Genomic DNA, 20,544 nt, shown 5'->3' with positions numbered 1-20,544 from the left:
CTCATTTTACTTTATGGTCTAGTATCCTACTATTTATACCATATAAAACAGCCTCTCTTTTATTTAACAAATAATCGCAACAAGTGGCTGCTGACTACTAATATACCACTGGAAGTAAGGAACGTACGGAAGTGCGCCATTTCTGGTTGACAATATCTAGGATCTAGTAAATAGATAGACAGCTTAATAATAGATAAGACGAATTTAGGAGCTATAATATAGCTTCTAGGGGGGTATATTAACTAGAAATAACATACTTCTATATATTCCTTACTTCCAGTATTATATTAGTAGTTAGCAGCCACTTATTACGATTATATAAACATATACTAAGATAGATCTCGGAGGAGAACACTCCTTTTTAGAATTACACTCATTTTACCCTATGGTCCAGTATCCTACTGTTTGTACCATACAAAACAGCCTCTCTTTTGTTCGTCATTATACTCATTTTACCCTTTAGTCTAGTATCCTACTACTCGTATCATAGAAAACAGTCCTCACTTTATTCGTTAGTATACGGCCCCGCGCGCACTCACTACACAGGAACATTTTTAAAATATCATACTATAATTTATCATCAGTGAAGAGATAGTGAGGCTTCTATTCAACAAACATTCTCCCTTTGCATTATATGATCGAGAGACGCTTGGAAGGGAAGAAAATACAATAGGGCTGTGCCCCCTCCCCAACCCCATTCAATTGTAATTCGATCAACCAGGAGCCTTGCCATGAAAACATAAAGACTCAATCAACGAGTAGTATATCCACCATTGGCGAAAATGGTCTGGCCGGTAATCCACGCACCATCAGTACAGAGGAAGCGAATGATAGGAGCAATGTCCTCTACCATGGTAAGACGGTTGCCCATGCCATTTGCTTTGTGGAATTCCACAGCTTCTGGAGATTCCTGGGGATAGAAGAAAGCTATTGATAACATCTCATGTTAGATCGTTTGAACGAAACGTATCCTTTGATTATTCATAGTAGTAAACTCACGTGTATCCATTGGTCCCGGGGCGACATTGTTCACACTGATCCTGCGAGACTGAAGCTCCTTGCAAACACCCCTATGATAAATGTTAGCCAAGGACTTTAATGGATACTGGACTGGCAAAATACCGAGTAAAGTGCTCGACAGGAGCTTTGCTGCCGGCGTAAGAAGTATAGTAGCCAGTAAACGCTCCTAGGAGCGCAGTGACAATGCTGATGATCTTTCCACCATCGGTCACATGAGCAGCGGCTTCCTTTAGGACGAAGAACGCAGTTTTGGAGTTCACCCTAGAAAAAAAGCCTTAGTCAACTATGCCCAGAGGGCTCGTGATGTTCTTCTCCAAAGACTTACGCGAACATTGTGTCATATTCGTCCTCACTGATTTCCGTGATGGGCTTCTTCAGCACCTTCCCGACTGTGTTGACCACAATATCGACATGGCCAAAGTCACGAATAACATCTTGAAACAGTTTTGTCACTGCAGCTGCAGAGGTGAGATCGCCCTGGTAGAAGGAAACCTTGATCGAAGGGTTCTTTTCCTGGAGTGTGGCTTTGAGCGCAGCTGCATCCTTTTCACCACTGGACGAATGGTAGTGAAGAGCAAGATTGGCGCCGACACTAGCCAGTTCGAGGGCACTTGCAGCTCCAAGATTCTTGACACCGCCGGTGATAAGGGCGACTTTACCAGTGAGAGCCATTTTTGTACTGAAGATAGGAAGTAGCTGGGGGGATAATGCCGATTGACAGAGATGATAGAGATTTGGTCTTTCCTCGCGAGGTTTTCATTCCTTATATGTTCAGCGACTGGACCTATGATGTAGTATACAGTACATATGTCCCAGATCCCGCATTAGTATGTGTTATCTGAAACCGGAAATCTGTGGGGCATATCCACCAAGAGATGTGGGGCGGGCTTTAGATGTGATATCCGAATTAGGAAATGCATGAACTATATATGATAGATGAGATCACGACATCATACCGATGGATATGCGGGGTTTTGATTGGGTCAATGAAATGATTTAGACTCTGCTGTGTATCACGAGCTCCCGAGAAATTGACCAGGATTCGGGTATGGCGGAGATTCACCCGGCACAGAGGTATCCATAAGGAAATACATTGCCGATCCATGTAAGAAAGCGGCATTACAGTCAATCCAAATCACCATCCGCTGGAGCAAGCCATTCAAGCCTAGTGAAGTAAGACCCCCTCGTAAACTAATGAGTCGTGCGAGACCCTGCATGTGGATATTATAATTCTCGAGACTGCCGAACATGGCCTCATAGCTTGCCATCTTTGCTATGGCTCCTATCAAAGCGTCATGTACATTCTCGGGCTGCCGAGCATCAAGACTGCGATTGATGGATAGTACAGCTTTATAACGAAGGCCGAGGAGATCGATTTTCATACTGCTAGGATCGCCCTGTAGGGAGGCATAATGCGATGCAGCAAGAAGAAGAATGACAGAGAATAAAGCGGGCTCGGTCATCACCAATGGAAACCAAGTGGTCCTCAAGAGGCCGTGGTTTCCAGGTAGGTCAAGCTCGGGAATATCAACTGCCATGTGTATCAAGTCTTACCATATTAACAAAGTCCACCTTGTCTAAATCAAGTTCAAAAAGTAACTTACAGTGATCGACCAGCAGCGGAGTCCACGGTTGACCCGAGATAGGATATGACTGGAAAGGGTCAACTCGGAGTCCGCCTATTTGAGGCAATATCGACGGTGGTTCCGGGTTAAAAGAATCGAGCCGGAGGCCGTTTCGAAATCCAGCTCCATTCACATCCTGTGCAACACCTAGCAAGATCCTTCGGGTTCGCTTGTCTCGACGCGCAGATTGCTTCCATTGATAACGCGTCACGTGAGATCGGACCTCGGGTGCTTTGGCGAGCTGAAGGGCGTCACTTGGCTTCTGAACGTTGACGAAGACAAATTCCATACTCGTCATTCTATGATATAGATATCATTCGGCTTGCGCGGCTTCCCCAGCCGTCTCTGGTAGAGGTCAAGAGACGGATAGAGGTGAGAAGGATTGATTCCTCGGGGAGAATCAATCTCGGATTTACATATTCTCCGCCGAAGCCAATGGGGTCCTAGGAACGTCTTTAAGCCGCACAGTGTGCCGTTTATATTATAAGTATTTACCAGATGTGCAAGGGTGGATTCATCGGGTGCTATTTTATTCTGTGGGAAATGAAATGCGAGATCTAGTAACTTGAAGAAACCGACCCGATCAATCGTGAAATATGACCAAGATTTTAAGAGTTAGACTCCCATGACTCCTTCGCTGACATGATCTCAAGAATCAGAGGCGTGTTCAGCAACGTCTTTTTCGCTGCTTCGTCACCTGCAGCTGCTTTACTCAAACCCTGACCGGAACCCAGAAACCTTTTGTCCCATCCCCACCCAGTGAGATATAACGCGACGAAGAAATTTTGTGTACCGCCCTTCTGCTGAATTGATGGACGCTCCTCTATGTATTCAAGCTTGACTCTTTTCCCCATAATCTTCTTAGCAAGAGCCTCCTTGGAGCGTAACTCCCCTTTCTGATGTCCCAAGTTCTTGAGAATCGGCACCCATAAACCTGCTAGCCAATGCTCGGCTACTTCATAGCCAGAAACAGGATCGGATAGTATGACTGCCGCGACGTAGGCTTCGAAAACGTCGCCTTTTGTTTTGGTCCATCGCTTTGATGGGGTGTTGTAGTTTGGCGGCACAGAAACCCTGCGGTCCAAACCAAAGCTTTCTGCGAAGCCCGAAAGTGTCTCATTCTTAACAAGCATCTCCCGAATCTGTGATATCCGACCTGCTGGTAAATCTGGAAATCTCTCCCAGACGAGTTTGGTTGCAATCAGCTCAATGTATGCATCGCCTAGGATCTCGAGTCGGTCGTAGGTCGTGTTTTTATTGTTGCTAAGAGCTGGATGGGTAAAGACAGCAAGTTCAAGCTTGTGATCCATGATAGGGGGGAGCTCAAGGCCAAACGAGCCATTGACCGACTTGGAACTGTGATCTGGGTGGCGTGAAATTGGGACCTCACCAGCTATGGAAGAATCTTTGGAAGGCAATTGACTCTTCGTCGTACGAAACGTGTCATCCAGCCTCGAAATTGCATCCACAATCTCCGAGTCAACACCAGCGAGATCAGAACCGGTTGATATTTCTCGAACAAGGCGTTGTAGAAGAAGCATACGAGAATGGTTGCTGGACTTGCCCATGCTGTGACTGACAATAATAGAGGAGGACTTAGTATCCGATGGCCGACTTGATGGTTGAAACTTTATGCAAGTAGATGTTAGAAGGTCACTCAAATCAACAGGAATTCGCTCAGTGGGATGAGAACATGGTATTCACCTTAGGCCGCTTTTGTGAGTTTTGTGTGCGATCTGACCCAAAGACAGATGATGATCTTTTCAGATCTACCACTGGCCTTTTTAAGATTGCTGGATTGTCTATCTCTTTGGCTTGAGACATATCGACTGTTGTAGCCCCTGTTCAGTCTTAGTCTAGTTTTCCTCTTGCGCCTTGAGATAAAAACGTGGATGATATGTAGGCGGTATACTTCGGGAGGTCACCTGACCACCGGTCAAACTTTCTGTTGCTACCGAAGTTCGATAACACCTGTCTACCAAGTCGCTGTGAACAGCTGCTTCACCCTTCTTCTTGCATATGATTGTTCTGAACCTTTGAGAAAGCAAAATGGCGTCAAGTCGGATCTTGGATCTAGTTAAGGTTCATCCACCTTTTCATTGCGCTGTGCCGACATTCACTAATTGACAATTCCTCTAGACCCAATGCCGCATATTCTCTCTTAATTTCAACCCGCAACAGCTTCGACTTGGAAACAAGATCTTGAGACAGCGGTTGCGTGGACCAGCGCTTGCAGCCTGGTATCCTAAGCAGACTGTGTCTTTCCAAGATTTACAAAACACTTATAAGCCTCTTGGATTGACGACATTTGACGAAGCCGAAGATGACAGAGAAGAAGCTATTCAGATGTAAGAATTGTTGTCCCATGTCACATACACTCATACTAAACATTTGATTCATAGTGCCAAATTGCGAGGGAAGGGCCGGCCGAAGAAGAAACGAACTGCTGCAGGTAATTTGCTCCTACACCTAATGGTTACTTGACATGATCAAAATCTAAGACTCGAACAGAATCAAGATCCGCAAAGAAGAAGAAGTAGACTGTCTGCTTAACTTCCAGGGCTTTGCTAAGCTCAACATTGCACCATTCACATCAATACCGGCATATATTCTATAACCGGATTATGTTCCTATGATCTGGCTGGGCTAGTGAACTACATCTTCGCAAAGCTATTTAGATCCTTTGCTTTAAGTGAGGATTGTCTAGGAACTTATTTGCTATCTTTGCTGATAGAGCTTGTTTCCCCCCATTTTGTACAATATTATCCATTTTTTTACCTTTTTTTTGGTCTCTACTAGTTCATTAGAACAATACTGAATATTCTATACAAATAGCTGGACTAGACACATATTAAATATATAATAAAGTATAGTTAGTTAACTAGGTCATGAATTGCATAACAAATGACAAAACCTCTCCGACCACGTGAGATTTGTACCTAGTGTGGTAAGATATAGGCGGTAAGGCATCGGGTGAATGCACGTGATGGCAATTGAGATGCCATATAACTATTTTGTTTTCAACCTTGTCCCCCACTCCATTGTCTTTCGCTAGCTGAGTTTAATCCTTGCACGCACTTGAACCAAGCTGCCAGTGCCACGTCTTTCCGGAATATTCTCCGCTTGGCACCGCGTGAATTCTCGGCACCGCGTTAATTGAGCGGTTGCCAAACCTTCCAGCGACCATGAAATTGAGCAAGAACCAGCTCAGAAGAGCCAAGAAAAAGGCCCAGAAAGCCGAGGTAAGATAGATATATCCCTCGAAACCTCTCAGCCGTGGCCGATACAATACTAACACTGCTACAAAGACTACAAATTCCATTGACAACACCATCGCACGAGAACTGTCACCTTCGCCAGTGGCTACTGCTCAAGATGCACCAGCTGATACCAACACTGACCTGCTTCCTGACCCAACCGATCCGCTATGGGAAATGTACAAAGGTGTTGTCGGAAAATTCGACGAGACAGTGAACGAAAATTCATCGAAGGAGGCTGATAAACCCGAGGTCTTCTTTGATGGTGATGAAATACCCGACGAAGAGCAAGAGAGCGAGCCCAAGATCTCCAAAAAGAAGCGGAAGGAAATGAACAAGCTATCCGTTGCTGAACTCAAAGCAATGGTACGAAAGCCTGAGATTGTGGAATGGACAGATACATCTGCCTCTGATCCTCGACTCCTCGTTCACATTAAAGCCCATCGCAATGTGGTTCCGGTACCCTCCCACTGGTCGCTCAAACGAGAGTATCTCTCATCCAAACGGGGAGTGGAGAAGCCGCCGTTCGCTCTCCCAAAATTCATACAGGAGACGGGAATATCCGAAATGCGCGACGCCGCTTTAGAGAAGCAGGAGCAGTCAAGTTTGAAGCAGAAGCAACGGGAAAGAGTACAGCCAAAGATGGGCAAGCTGGACATTGATTACCAGAAGCTTTACGAGGCATTTTTCCGTTTCCAAACCAAGCCAGAACTGACTCGTTACGGTGAAATCTACTATGAGGGCAAAGAATACGAGACCAATCTCAAGCACCTCCGACCTGGTGAATTGAGCGATGAGTTAAAGGACGCTCTTGGTATGACCCCGGGAGGCCCTCCCCCGTGGCTTGTCAACCAGCAGCGACATGGCCCCCCGTCTTCCTACCCCGCGCTGAAGATCCCCGGCCTCAATGCGCCGCCTCCACCCGGCGCGTCGTGGGGCTACCAGCCTGGAGGTTATGGAAAGCCACCTGTCGATGAACACAACCGCCCCCTATTCGGAGGTGATATCTTCGGCGTTTTACAGCCTCAACAACATGCCCAACAAGGAGAGCCGGTTGAAAAAGAGCTTTGGGGAGAATTACACGAATCAGAGGAGTCAGAAGAGGAGAGTGAAGCCGAGGAGGACGACGACGAACACGAAGAAGAAGAAAGTGACGAAGGTGGCGTGGGTGCAGGGGCTCATTCTCCTAGTGGCATGGAAACCCCTAGTGGAATCGAATCGGCAGTCCCATCTGAATTTGTTGGCGCCGAGAATGTTTCCGGAGAGTTTGATGTGCGCAAACACCATCGTGGTACCGACACCGAGGAATCCATTCACCCTCGGAGTGCTTATCAAGTCATACCCGAGAAACAAACGAACGTGGAAGGCTTTTTCGGGGGTGATAGGGCCTACGACCTTAGCGGAACAACAGGCAAGCCTCCTGTTCTTGGTGCAGATGACCAAAGCCGGAAACGCAAGAAGCCTGGAGATGTTGAAGTGTCTGTCAACTTGGATGCAATTCAATCTGGCGATGGTCTCAGCAAAGAGAGCCTCCAGAGCATGTACGAGTCACAGAGGCAGCAGCAGAATCCATCGAACTGGGGTTTCCAGGAGGACTTGAGTGATATGATTGCACAGGAGCACCGAAAAAGATTCCGAAAGGAAGAGGAGAGACGAGGAAAGCATTAAGGATGCTTCTTTTACTGTGATTTTCTATTTTCTTTCTTTGGGGGTTCCCGGGCGTGCTTCTTTTCATGATGAGCATTGGAGTTTGGCTGCTTTGGTTCATACTCTAGGTTGCAAGGAAAGTTTCTAGCCTTTAATGTACGGTTAGTTTTGAATGAAATTTCTTATTCTTATTGAGTAATCTATGCGACTTCAAGGGAAGTACTTTGTAGATTTATATAAATAGTATTCCAAGCATCTTGCGTAGTGTTGGTATGTACATACATCGAGCCCCACAGTCACGGGAATTGATTCTAAAAAGGGTTTAGCTTGGTCCTCCCATCTACCGCGATTCGACCCTTCAATTCCTTATACTATCTATCTACTTTCACCCTGGCTCCCCAGGAGACGGAGAACCCAGAATACTTTGAACCTCATCTCACCTCCTCTAATATCCATATTCTCCGTGCCAGAATGGACTGGGATCGCAGAAGGTTCGTTGGCGTATCCAAACGGTTTGAAAGAAAGTTTCTAAGTATTTCCCTAGATTTGATGAACGAAGAGGTGGAGAAAGCTATCGTCCCGCCGAGAGAAACGGTCGTTCCCCTTCTCGGGGGTATGAAATTCGTCACCGGCGTTCGCCACCACGAAACCGAAGCCCTCCTCGACCACGAGCCGACACTTGGGTACCGTCAGCAAATCGAGGGTACGGGCGCGTACGGAGTCGGTCACCACCGCCATACCGGCGACGCTCACGTACTCCTCCGGGGAGAAACTTTGGTCCACCCCCCTACGAAAGACGACGATCTCCACCAAGAAGATTCTCGCCCAGAAGAGATGACAGGATCAGATCACCGCCCCAAAAATGGCGCTCGAAATCGCCCTACAGTGATGGCAGATCACGCAACGCATCCCGTGCTCGCAACAGCCCTAGACGAATGCGCGATACAACTCCTGGAAGCCAAGTCTTCCGATCCGCGAGACGAGATGGCCCTGCTGTCTTGAATATTGACAAACCCCCCCGAGCTTCCTCTCCGAGAGCACAGCCAGAAGGCTTGTTGCCACAGGGCCCAATTCATGTATCGCATCGAGGCCACCCTCGTGATGTGGCGAAACGAGATGTTTCACCTGCACAAGCCTTGGCCTCACAACCCGCCCTGATATCTCGACGTTCATCGCCGGCTACAGAAAAGCCTGTTGTGGCTCCCGAAAAAGCTCGTAGTCGGTCGCCGATTCGCTCCCCGGTACCCCTGCAACGGTCGTCGAAACCCCAAGGTCGATCTCCGCACCGGGATCAGACCTACGATACGGAGCCCTCTCACACACAACAACGCCCAGATCATGAGGACCGAGCACCAGTTGGCAATCCTTCGCCTTTTTCGATTCCAGAGAGAGAATCCCAGACAAGTGGGACCAGGGTTGGTGGCAACATCCCGACTCAACCGAAAAATCACAGTGCAAGCCCACTTCCACTCCCGCCATCAGGACCTTATCAGGGACCTAGGCCGCCATCTAACCAACATCGTGGTCCTCCGCATGTCTCTTTACTATCCGCGCCGACTCGTCCTCGTCGCGGACCTGGCCCACGTGAAGCTTGGACGGGGTCACCGCCGGTACGTCGCGGGCCTGTTGCACCTTCACAAGCTCCACCAGTAGGTCCTCGCGCTTCTTTCTCATCTCCGGTACTAGGTGGCAGTTACCGACATCCAACTTCCCGGCAACCCGGCACTCCATGTGTGACTCAACCATTAGCTCAGAGGGGGATCAACCATCTTGCGGGGCTATGTACTATCATGCCGGAAGGTCGGAGTCTTCCGTCGCTTCTAGATCCTGCTGTGGAGAAGCGGTTGGCTCAGCTTGATGTCGACAAAGAAAAACTACTTGAGCAGATCGCAGAGACACAGAGGTCCAAGCGAGCGGAACTTCGAGACTGGGATCGACTCGATCGTGAAAGCTCAATATGTGCTCTTAAGAGCGAGCTAGCTGAAGGTCATCTCCAGCGAATGGCCGATGAGAGCATTGGGGGTGGAAACTTGTTCTAGCGAGGCAAATGTAAGTTTGCCCTACAATGTCAATATATCTCGGCGTTTTACTATCAAGGTATTGGGCAGGTCTAGGTAGCGATTATGATTGTATCAATATGACGACTTGACGACATTATGCATTTCGGCGCTCTATAAATATGTAGGGAAATAGTGTAGATACTTAAGATGCCGCCTCCTCGCTGTAGGTACAAATGTATACTTATTTTGCCGCTTCGAAAGGCCTTGCCAAGAGGTACCTCCATGTACCTCCATGCCTTCCTCGCTGTAAGGTATGTACCTGTGTAATATATATACCCGTACCATACACGTATTGTACCTGATCTGCAAGTAATTCGAAGTTCCCCTTCCATTTTTTGCCTTCGTGTCAACAACTCAGCTATTTTGGTCGAGTCTCCCAATTCTCAGACTCGTCTCCCTCTCTCCTTTCCTCCCTTTTCTTTCTCTCTCTCTCTCTCTCCTGGCTTAGGTCACTATTCACTACTAACTCAGATCCGTCTCCGGCACAATGAATATCTTCAGGTTATTAGGTATGGCATGAAAACCAATGGAAAACCAACGCGATATACTAACGATTGAAGCCGACTTCTCCCATTTGGCGTCGATCTTCATGCTTCTGCAGAAGATGAAGACGTCAAGCGTATGTTTTGCTATCTATAAGGCCACATATGACTTGCAACTAATGGCGCGTCGCAGAGTTGTTCCGGGTTGTCGTTCAAATCGCAGGTGCTATACCTTCTCGTTTTTGTCACTCGGTATCTTGGTAGGTTTCGACGTCACCGTCAGCTTTATGTTGATCACAATCACTCATGCGCCTTATAGATCTTTTCTGGACGTTCACCGACTCCCTGTACCTCACTACGTTCAAGCTTCTGTTTATCGGTTCCTCGGCCTACGTCATCTACCTCATGCTCAACGACTACAAACCCACACATGATCCCAACATCGATACTTTCAAAGTTCAATACCTCCTCGGAATTAGCGCGGTGCTCGCGATTCTGTTTCCGCGCGATTATCGCATCTCCGAGGTTGGTTCCATGCTGTCTACGGTGTAGAAAGAACGGGACTAACGTCATGTAGATACTCTGGACTTTTTCCATTTGGTTGGAGTCGGTTGCTATATTGCCACAACTATTCATGCTGCAACGAACCGGGGAAGCGGACACCATCACCACCCACTATCTGTTTGCTCTGGGACTCTATAGGGCACTCTACATCCCCAACTGGATCTTCCGCTATTTTACCGAAGCCTCCTTCCAACGCTCCTTCCAGCCTGTGAGCATTATCGCCGGAATCATCCAAACTTTGCTTTACTCCGATTTCTTTTACATTTACTACAACAAGTAAGCTCAATCCGCTCAAAAAAACAAAAAGACAGACGTATGATGTGGCCACTGACCTATGCGCTTTTTTTCTCCCAGGGTTTTGAAGGGCAAGAAGTTCTCGCTTCCTGTTTAAAATCCTGTCTACTTTTTGAATGAGTTAAGGAATTGATGATCTTCTAAAGGTTCGGAGATGGAGTTTCGAATCTGATCCACTCGTTCCTATATTTGCCTAGAACACCGTGGTCGCCTATCTCACAAGCACCGAGTGCCTTGAACCCGTGCAACACCCCCTCAAGCGCCGACGCTGGGAATGATTTCATGTCGCCAAATCTGTATGCATTTAGGAATGGTCTCACGAGGCTCCAATTAACCCGCAATTGGCTACTGAACATTCGAATATCGAATACGATCGCGGACCATGTGCATATCTGATTGTTGTATACCCCGATCAAAGAGGTCCTCTTGCCAAAACTTCTGTAATTTTCGGGTCGTTGGTCTACCGTTGTACAATGCAAGATTCAGAATTCAGTCGTTCAATTATTCAGCGTATTTTTGTGTTTTTTTCCCCTCTTGTCATGTTCTTCCTTTTTTTTATCCGAGTCCCTCCCTCCCTTCCCTCCCATTCAATATTGGCGTCACTCAAAACCCCGTAGCGGATGGGAATCAACTTCTTGCCCTGTCCGTGTGTGCCACCCATCAGACTTGTCGTTCACAAGGAAGCACAAGAAGATCTAGAGACTCCTGGCAAGGTATACTTTTAGAGGCAAGGTATACTTTTAGAGAGCACACACTTAGTGTACCCTGGTAATACTCAAAAAGCAACATCCACACAAGTCGGCCAGAAAGGCCAATCAATACTCTCGCTGAGGTGCAGCCCCGTGCGGGACATATCCCGTTGTATAACTCAGTTGGGACGGAGGAATGGATAGGTCGGTGGAGAAGGAATCCAAGGTACCAGCAATTGAGTGCGAAAGATTGCCCATGGGACCCTGGAACGAGCGAACTCCGTTACCTAGATTCGAGCGACTTTGCACATTTTGATGACTATCTAGCCAGCCACCGTGACCGTGACCGTGTAAATGACCAAAATAATCTGCTTGCGTCCTGTCAAGGGGAAGTTGACCGGCAAAAGTCGATTCTCGTCGCGAGATTGGCGGCGACGGAAGTTTGGGGGATCGAGAGACCATCTCCAGTCTAGGGGAGCTTCTTCGCGAATTAGGTGGCGTCAATCGAGAACCCCCACGGCGCACCTGACAGGTTGGACAGATCTTGACGAAGCGGGAGATCAGTTCCTTGGGAACCCTAATGAGATAGTCAGTGGCTGTACATCAGACATGTCATGTACATAATATATAGTACGGCACGGATTTGCCCACCATGAATATATCCGTCGGACCTGAGCAGATGTCTTGTCTCGGCCACCATGCTGGCATTGCTGATGAGCCTTGGTGAGGATCTTGAACAATTTTTCCCGAATCGCAACCGGCTTGCCCTCGTGACAGATCATCTTCCTATGCTTTACATCGCAATAAATTACTCGTCAGCATCGATTGAGATCATATCTGCTGGGACAGGCGAGACTTACATCAGATCCCACAGCTTGGAGCTTGAACATCTTTTTGACCCAAAACCTGATTTGTTTAGCAAGGCAGGTAATTGATTGAACCAAAGAGATCCATACCGAAATTGAGCAGACTCCACCGCCGTGTCTTTGGGGTCAATCAACACAGTTCTGATGTTACGGGCCCTTTTAGCATAGATCAACGCTTTATCTTGCTTCTTGATGGACAGGTCCTCAACATAGCTAGAATGAGATATTAGCATCAAGTCCATCCTGGTTGATCACGAATCACCCACTTCTGCATCAATTGATCAAACTCCTTTACATCAGGGAAGCCGCTAAGTGCGGGCACTACAGCCTCTGACAGCAACGTAGCCTCGTTATGAGACTCCTGGCTTTCAATCTCGGATTCACCCAGCGGGTCGCGGGGCAGGTACCTCGGCCCTTGAAGGTAGCGCGACTGGGACATGAACTGCGGCGGATGGTGCAGCCGAGGGTCATCCGGGGTTGTCATCGATGGAATCGAATGTTCCGACGTATACTGCAAATGCTGCAACCCCGGAGACAGACTCGACTGTGGACCGTAGGGCTGGCCAAACTGAGACCCATATGGGTTGAAAGAATGTTGAGGGAAATGATATGAACCAGATCCATGCGTGTTGAAGTCATGGCTCTCTTGCTTGAAGTCATGACTCTCTGGCTGACCGTACGAGCCAGGCATTGCCATTTGATGATTCATGAGGTAGGCATCATTCCCTTCGTTGCGCCTTGTAAAGCTGCTCATAATCGATACCTCACTGAGTCGGAATGCCACTTGATTCTTGTTCGGCTCACGTTGATCCTTCAAACAGATAGAGGAAGAAGAAGAAGAATAAGAAGGGGTAAAAAAAATATAGAGAGAAAAAAAAAGGCAGTATACAGCGAGTCTCCGAGGAAGGTGATGATGATAATGATAGTGAAACGAAGACCTGGCTAACTCATTTGCGTGTAGTCGAAGAAGAATTGGCACAGTACCCTGGTACACCACAGCAAGTATCACAAAAATAATTGAACAGTGTCTATAATATCTCGGTGCGAAAGTGAGATATAGAGAGAGAGAAAGAGGAATAATTCAGAGAAAGCCCATCTGGAAACGGGGTAGCAATTCTATTAAAAAGACCTCGATGGACAGACAGTGCAGGACTGACATGGCTGATGCCCAAGATGAAGTGCACGAGACCATGTCGCGACAGAGATAGTGGGCAGAGACAACAGAGGGCATCCCTGGAAGACGAACAGCAATATTCCACAGAGAAAAAGAAATGATGGAGCCAGGCGAGTCGAACAGAGCTCTGTAAGGTACGGAAGCATATTAGCAAAGCTTGCAGGGAAGATAGCGGCATGGATCTAACGAAAAAAGAAAAGAAAAGCAGTGAGAAAGGACTGGGGTTCGTGGTCAATTCTGTCCGACCCGCCGAAGGTATCGAAAAGTGGAAGCAGGCTGATACGACAGCGCACAGAAGGAATGGTGATACGGATTCCTGCCTTTCGATGCCCTGAGGTCAATCAGCGCCACCATTCAAGAAGCCACGTTGAGGATATGGGAGTGGACAGGCTATTCGAGGCACCCTATCGGAGATTGTGCTGACTTTGGGGGGGGGGGGGGGGAAACCCATTCGGCTCTCCTGATTTGGCCGAAGTACAGCGGGGGGCGAAGATCATCTCCCCGAATTTCCTATACTTAGACCTGCGGAACAACTCTACTCCCGCGTAGGAGGATCTTCCCGATTCGAATCAGGAAAGGGGGGAAACTCTCTTTGTTTCTGCACGTTTGCTTCGCAAACAAAGTCGGCAGGAGATACCCCGGCAAAAGGTATCTCTGTCCATGCAAGTAGCCGTGCAAATTGGTAAGGAACATGGATTGAGAATCCCCACTATAGGAAGTTCTGCACCCTCAAGCTCCTCCCCATTGGGTTCATTCGGTGAGAAGAGGGGACAGGGAGAGAGCGCGGGGAAGAAAAGAGAGAAAACGGGAGGGGGGTCATCGTCAATGGGTGTACATCGATGTACAAACAAGTGCTCTAGGGCAATTGTGATGAATCGGGCCCTCGAGATTTGAAGTCTTCTATGGGCTGGCAATCCCTGTCATGTCAATGTTGTACTGTGTCTGGGCTATGTTGTCCCACCGTATTGTTTATTTGATTTTTTTGGGGGGGAGAATTCCCAAATGGGAAGAGATGCAAGTGAGTATCCGAGAAAGAGGCTTCGATTTGACGTGGCCATTCACCAAGTCCACTTGGAGAAGGGACTTTTGCAGGGTTGTGGATGTAAAGGGAAAAAGAAAAGTACACGGAGAAGTACGGAGAAGTACCAAGGCGGGACAACAGGATGACATACGTTTGGTTGGAAGGTGAGACACATCGGACTGCTTCAAGGTTCGGACCCTCGCAGACCTGCAGACTTGCAGACAGTCCAAAACATATCTGGTGTGACAGATGTACTCTGCTGCTTTCCGATTATATATATTTGTTTTTGAGAAAACAGAGCGCTGTGTTGGTATCGAGTCCGAATGTTCAAAATAATATACAACAGATAGGCATAGACTGCTCAGAAGGACAATAGCCTCCTCTCCAAGAAAAAGATATTAAACTGTATGTACTCAAAACAAAAGATATAGTTACATAGCATATCTGCCCCCGTGGTCAGACCTTGGTCAGATATGGGCAGATATGCCCGGGAAAAAGGAGAAAACCATAAATTCATGACATCGGCCGAATCGTCACGGCCAATCGATGGGGGTCTTCAAGTCGTAAGTTCGTGTATTGGGGGGTTGGGTTAGTACATGGACACATGCGGGTAAAAGAAGGCGACCCCTGTCCGGGAAAGCTCTGTGGATATGCAGACGTCAAATCTGGCGTGCTTCTATGCTGATCCCCGATGGTGGTCAAAAGCCACTAAATCGCGGATGATCCATTCCCAATGATTTTCATGGTCGTGATCGCCTCGGTCGAATCCAACCCATTTGTCAACCTTGCGTCTCCACTTATCTTCCTCCGCCCGCTGTCGTCGAATGAATTCTGGGCCGACATCAAATTCCTCGGTCATAGGTCCTTCATCAGAGGATTCACCGGCACTTGCGTCATTTCCAACTGCTGGGAATTGCTCCTCAATGGCTCCAGAATTTCGTCCATTGATGGTGCCGCTGGTAATTTTGTCATCCAAGTCGTCCAAACCAGCAAACACGTCGTCTTCGTCTGCACCAGCTCCAAGAGACGCCCTGAGCCAACACATACGATGTGGATCGAAGACCATACCACCAACGGTCTGGACATTCTGCATCGCGCCAACGTTGGCGATGAGAGCCGGTGCAGGTTTGGGTGATTTGGGAGCAGCGGCATCAAATTCCTGAACTAGATTTTCGTTCCCTTCCCACCGGAAATTGGTAGGATTGTAACGCATACCCCTCACGGCTGAAAACGGTTAATAAGATTGCGCAAATCGTGTAAATAGAGATCAGAGGTCTTGCTTACATTTGGCATCCTGCACCCCAGATCCCATGGGCTTGATCAAGTGTGGCTTGGACGTTGGTCTAGCATTCGGTTTACCTTTCCGGCTTCTAACCGTCGCAGAGGCCGGAGGAATCCTTGAGACAGGTTGGGACTTCCAGTTTGAGTTGAACGTCGAAAGAGCATTTGGTTCACGGCCTTTCGAATTAATAGCCATGGATGCAATGCGTTGTTCCCTCGCATTTCTAGATGCATTTGTATCTCGCGCAAACCTAGGGGTCGGACTGCGCAGTTTGGAGTTTGGTGGGGACGTTAAAGATTGAGTAGGTGATTCATCACGTGGCAGATCAATCCGGCTCTGGCTGAGTCTGGCGCGGACCAACCTTGGAGCACCTCGACCAGTGGGGGTTCTGACGAACCTGCTCTCTGCCAAGACCGATGTAGATAGGTCATCAAATGACTCTAACTCTGTTCCGTCCCCGAAATTGCGTCTTTTAGTGGGTCGTGTGATTGTACGTTTTGTAGAGGAACCGAGAGAGTTTGCGCTTGTGTCGCTAAACCCAGCACGGAACGGCTCATTGCGAGTTGGCCGGGAGAGTCGAGAAGCTGTGCTCTGCGGACTAAGAAGCCCGCCGGAGCTATCTGAATTTGTGCGACGTGACGAGCGATACCCCTTCACACTGACATGATGTGATTGGGATTCCGATACACCAGCCGGCATAAATGGCACCTGTGGCCTGCGACTCAGCGACCTCGCATCAGTTGCGGGGTGATCCACCGGTGTTTTAGGTCTGGTCGAGGGAAGGCGGACTGGACGATCGACCGGTGGTCGCTGGGAAGCGGCCACTGAAGCGGCCGAGCTTAAGCCACGAATCGATGGCAGGGATCGCTTAGTCTTTAAACGCCTAACTGATGGGTTACCCTCAGGGGCCGGGGCAACGTCTCGGAAATTGCGAGACCCAAGAAGCCATCGAGCAGAGAGTGTAGGGGCTGGCGATGGATTAACGATAGGGGTTGGGAGACTTGAAGTTGACGATTGAGACGAATGCCCTAGACGCGATTGTGATGTTCGAAATTTGGAAAGAGGCGCCCCACTTTCGGACACAGTCTCAAGGTGGGTTGAATGGGTCCGATCATGCCCAGACAAGCGTGGAATACGAGTCCGTGGAGATCCTGCCGCACTGGTGAACGTGAGTGTTGTTGCAGATCGACGAGTCGGGCTGGATGGCCGTTCTGTTTTGCACTTTATGTTGGGATTCAGAGCAGGTTTTCCAAAGGAAAATGCCTTCTCATTGTCGATATCAAGGCCAGAGAAGAAGTCGTCGGCGTCAGAACAAACATGGCCCACCTGACTCTCTTCCGCTTCGATATTCTCAGCTTGCGCAGCCTGTCGCTTTTGCAGAGAAGCATTGAAATCAAGGGGACCTTCGGGGATGACGATACCGTCCAGGCCATCGTCTTCACTTTCTGCGGTGAGACAGCTTGAAACGCTGGGGCTGGCGATAGAGATAGAAGAACTAGGAACTGAACGACCATCCCTTGCGGTACCACCAACTCGTACACCGATACTCCCTTCAGACCACTCAAGATCAAAGTCCTCTAAAGTGGGACTGGAAACGTAAAAATTATCTTTTCGATGGGATAATTCAAGAGGTTGATGATTGGCGGGAAGTTCAAAATCCTGGTTGAAGTCGTCGTCTGCTTCCCGTTCAACACCGAAGCCACTGCCGACATCGTCGATGTTCAATTTCTTCGGAGATCGAGGAGTTGGGGCTTTGAGAGTTGGGATACGAGCTTCTGGGCTATCATTGTCGTCTTGGAAGGTGTCAAATGGTCCCAAGGGAGATTGCAAACGCGTCGAGAATTCGTCATCCCAAGATGGCGAGGCAGTGAATTTCACTGGACTAGTAGCAGCGGAGCTCAAATGTCGAAGAGAGTCAGGAAATATGGTTTCCCGAGGAGTTCTGAGATGTAAAAGGGTTTCAGGACCTGGGAGCTCGACGTCTTCTGACCAGTCGTCAACAAAAGTTTGCTTGGTCTTTCGAGTTGATAACCGCTTGATCGTGCCCCCAATAAGAGCTGACTTGGGGATATCTGGAGGAATGGGAATGCCCGCAGTCTTGGCCGAAGCAATAGCATCTTCTTTTGCAAATTCATCGTTGTCGTAGAGCGGTACCTGCCAGTCTTCATCGCCCGCATTAGAGTCAATATCTGAGCGAGCAGAGCGTCGAGAGGAAATAGAATCTCGGTGCCCAGAGGGCCGAAATGACGAGTTCGTTATGGAGCCAGCGCTGGATGCGGTGCGAAATTGAATATCCTCGCTGAACTGCAGGTCGTCGTCATCATCCCAGCATTCAATGGGCTCGTCGGTACCCGGTCGTAGGTGGATTGGTAAAGATTCCATGATCAGCGAAGCGAATTGATTAAAGGTGTACGGAGAACACGAAGGTCATGGGATGATTACAGGCGTCCGGAGGCAGTTGTTATTAAGTGGCAGACTCAGTGCTTTGCGACACTGGTGAGGGTTCAGGGGGTGCGAACATGAGCGTCATTCCGCGTCGGTTGGTAGGAATGGAAGATAGGTAGCAAGTGAGAAGCACGGCTTCTCTGTTGATCGCAGAGTGGCAAGTGAGTTCAGTTAGAATAATCAGCCCAATAGAGGCCGGCCTTGCTCTAGAACCGATTTCGCCGAATGAGACCAAGCGGGTTCACTAGGCGACCTGATAAATGGCAGGCCTTCATCCATAAACATTCATTAAAAGAGGACAGTTAAGCATTAGGGACACCCCAAGACACTTGATTCTGGCCGCTGGATCAAAGGAACTCAATTGCAAAAGCGAAGAGGAGACAGGGGGAAAGAAAGGTGTTGTCGGTTGTGGCTGGACCTTCAGATTCCTCGTGGAGGAGAGGAAGAACGTGACAGGCCCCGTACTGGTAATGTATCTAGGTAATCAGGTTACCGGAGATTCGGTGGAGCCTGCATACTTCGAAGAGTGCATTACGTGTATGAGAACAAGAATTCCACGTGATTAACAGAACATTCACGTTGAAGCCATATGGTATTTATAGTATGTAATATCTATAAGACCAATTTAAAAAACCGCTATTGGTAATTTTAAGTACTCCGTATGTGGAGATAGGTACGGTGGTCATATCCACTTGAGCTCTGTTGCCTGGATGACTTGCAGTACCTAACTAACGACTACCATACATTTACTCCGTAGGCAATAACACACCCAATATGCCATCTCCTGTCTCAACGGATCCTCGAGTCTTGCGGTTTCCCAGGTCTGACGAGACTGGGTCTTTTGTACTCGTCCATGTCTCATGTACCGGCCCTGCTCGGCTCGATCTGAGCCTGACGGCTACCGAGGGGGAATCACCCTATGTTAGCCTGGGTGGGTCGTCATAGAATGAAATCTGGAAGTCATGAGCTCATGTCGCGCAGTGAAACAATCACGCTTGAATGATCTTCAAGCAAAGAATTACCAAGGATCAGATGATGAATGGGTTAAAACAGTCTCTCTCATTCTGGGACAATGTTCTGCCCCTGATGAGCCGGATTGGGCCACTGGTCTCGAAGCTTCGGCCAGTATATCAGGCTCTGATGAAGACAAGGAAATTGTGATCACGATACGGAAGCGAGTCCAGACTATCACAGTTCGTGTTCTACGCGATGGATTCTATATATAGCCATATTAACACTAATATAGCAACGCCTGGGTGCTTTTACCCTCAAGCAAGACGATGAACAAGCCGTCGAGCTTTTTGAATGGGCAGGAATCACAGCGGCTAGAGCTCAGATGCTAGAGCAACAAGTATCCAGCCTGACCGGCCGCTATCGTCTTGCCGAAGATACCATACATAGGTTGAATGAACAGCTCGAGGAGCTCATGCATGCGAAGACCGAGCATGAGAATCGACTGGTGGCCAATTTTGTGCAGGTCTTGAACGAGAAAAAGCTCAAAATTCGCAACCAGCAACGTCTTCTGGCATCGGCTACTGTGGATTCAACCAAAGGTAGGTGGCACAAACAGAGAAACCTGGATATCTTGACTAAGTATCAACAGTCTCCGAGGTACAGGCTAGCATTCCCAGAGAGTCAGATAGAGCCGCCGAGAGATCTCATTCAGCAAAGAGAAGTGCTCGCAAGATGAGCGATACAGACGACTCTGATGGGTTCGAACAAATGGATATTAATCCAATAAAAACCAATCCAGATGCCTTCAATAATCAAGACACGGACGAAGAGCATTCGACCCCTCATCCTTCGGACGGCGAACAGAACAGTAGCACGACAGACGACGATTCGTCTCAGGATGAATCTGCCCAGCTGAAGCGAGTTTCCCCAGCAAGAGACACCGCGCCGCCTCAAAGAGATTTGCCATTTGCTAAAAGGACTGGCGGGCCTATTAAGACTACTCCAGCCCAACCCAGCGAAGATGCCGAGGAAACTGCGGGAGAGACGGATGACGATGAGCTCTAAACTGGCCACTTGGAACAAGTCAGATAAAGTAGTTCAAAAGATCAAGATATAGTTCCATCTTATATGCAGAAGTGCAGAAAAGCGCCCAATCGACACAGG

The 20,544-nt window shown here is 48.3% G+C and overlaps 10 protein-coding genes across 10 annotated transcripts; 5 read left to right on the top strand and 5 right to left on the bottom strand.

Moving 5' to 3' along the window:
• Positions 1-751: 751 nt before the first annotated feature.
• On the bottom strand, positions 752-1,692 carry N7518_005221 (uncharacterized protein; the record flags this gene model as incomplete). The annotated part of the gene is made up of 4 exons (XM_057186148.1): positions 752-927; positions 1,000-1,070; positions 1,123-1,281; positions 1,346-1,692. 4 exons carry the CDS (start codon positions 1,690-1,692, stop codon positions 752-754), a joined length of 753 nt encoding a protein of 250 aa, XP_057042918.1.
• A 341-nt stretch (positions 1,693-2,033) lies between these two features.
• On the bottom strand, positions 2,034-2,943 carry N7518_005220 (transcriptional regulator family TF; the record flags this gene model as incomplete). Its single annotated transcript, XM_057186147.1, has 2 exons — positions 2,034-2,569; positions 2,625-2,943. The coding sequence occupies 2 exons, from the start codon at positions 2,941-2,943 to the stop codon at positions 2,034-2,036; spliced, it is 855 nt and encodes a 284-aa protein (XP_057042917.1).
• Positions 2,944-3,253: 310 nt separating this feature from the next.
• On the bottom strand, positions 3,254-4,469 carry N7518_005219 (ribonuclease III; the record flags this gene model as incomplete). Its single annotated transcript, XM_057186146.1, has 2 exons — positions 3,254-4,273; positions 4,350-4,469. 2 exons carry the CDS (start codon positions 4,467-4,469, stop codon positions 3,254-3,256), a joined length of 1,140 nt encoding a protein of 379 aa, XP_057042916.1.
• A 225-nt stretch (positions 4,470-4,694) lies between these two features.
• N7518_005218 (mitochondrial 37S ribosomal protein mS33) lies at positions 4,695-5,185 on the top strand (the record flags this gene model as incomplete). Its single annotated transcript, XM_057186145.1, has 4 exons — positions 4,695-4,727; positions 4,785-4,993; positions 5,048-5,097; positions 5,157-5,185. The coding sequence occupies 4 exons, from the start codon at positions 4,695-4,697 to the stop codon at positions 5,183-5,185; spliced, it is 321 nt and encodes a 106-aa protein (XP_057042915.1).
• Positions 5,186-5,830: 645 nt separating this feature from the next.
• Positions 5,831-7,570, top strand: N7518_005217 (U2 snRNP complex subunit CUS1; the record flags this gene model as incomplete). Its single annotated transcript, XM_057186144.1, has 2 exons — positions 5,831-5,887; positions 5,954-7,570. 2 exons carry the CDS (start codon positions 5,831-5,833, stop codon positions 7,568-7,570), a joined length of 1,674 nt encoding a protein of 557 aa, XP_057042914.1.
• Positions 7,571-8,020: 450 nt separating this feature from the next.
• N7518_005216 (uncharacterized protein) lies at positions 8,021-9,588 on the top strand (the record flags this gene model as incomplete). The annotated part of the gene is made up of 2 exons (XM_057186143.1): positions 8,021-8,544; positions 8,586-9,588. 2 exons carry the CDS (start codon positions 8,021-8,023, stop codon positions 9,586-9,588), a joined length of 1,527 nt encoding a protein of 508 aa, XP_057042913.1.
• A 508-nt stretch (positions 9,589-10,096) lies between these two features.
• N7518_005215 (uncharacterized protein) lies at positions 10,097-11,046 on the top strand (the record flags this gene model as incomplete). The annotated part of the gene is made up of 6 exons (XM_057186142.1): positions 10,097-10,118; positions 10,170-10,228; positions 10,285-10,351; positions 10,411-10,616; positions 10,669-10,931; positions 11,010-11,046. The coding sequence occupies 6 exons, from the start codon at positions 10,097-10,099 to the stop codon at positions 11,044-11,046; spliced, it is 654 nt and encodes a 217-aa protein (XP_057042912.1).
• A 718-nt stretch (positions 11,047-11,764) lies between these two features.
• N7518_005214 (integrase zinc binding domain-containing protein) lies at positions 11,765-13,258 on the bottom strand (the record flags this gene model as incomplete). Its single annotated transcript, XM_057186141.1, has 5 exons — positions 11,765-12,215; positions 12,290-12,429; positions 12,499-12,544; positions 12,595-12,717; positions 12,771-13,258. 5 exons carry the CDS (start codon positions 13,256-13,258, stop codon positions 11,765-11,767), a joined length of 1,248 nt encoding a protein of 415 aa, XP_057042911.1.
• Positions 13,259-15,375: 2,117 nt separating this feature from the next.
• N7518_005213 (putative cytokinesis regulator (Byr4)) lies at positions 15,376-18,363 on the bottom strand (the record flags this gene model as incomplete). The annotated part of the gene is made up of 2 exons (XM_057186140.1): positions 15,376-15,923; positions 15,984-18,363. The coding sequence occupies 2 exons, from the start codon at positions 18,361-18,363 to the stop codon at positions 15,376-15,378; spliced, it is 2,928 nt and encodes a 975-aa protein (XP_057042910.1).
• Positions 18,364-19,200: 837 nt separating this feature from the next.
• Positions 19,201-20,445, top strand: N7518_005212 (uncharacterized protein; the record flags this gene model as incomplete). Its single annotated transcript, XM_057186139.1, has 4 exons — positions 19,201-19,357; positions 19,408-19,619; positions 19,673-19,979; positions 20,030-20,445. 4 exons carry the CDS (start codon positions 19,201-19,203, stop codon positions 20,443-20,445), a joined length of 1,092 nt encoding a protein of 363 aa, XP_057042909.1.
• Positions 20,446-20,544: the final 99 nt, after the last annotated feature.

Source organism: Penicillium psychrosexuale, assembly GCF_028828465.1.
Source record: "Penicillium psychrosexuale strain IBT 29551 chromosome Unknown utg000003l, whole genome shotgun sequence".
NCBI lineage: Eukaryota > Fungi > Ascomycota > Eurotiomycetes > Eurotiales > Aspergillaceae > Penicillium > Penicillium psychrosexuale.
This window is presented reverse-complemented; position numbering and strand designations above follow the sequence as displayed.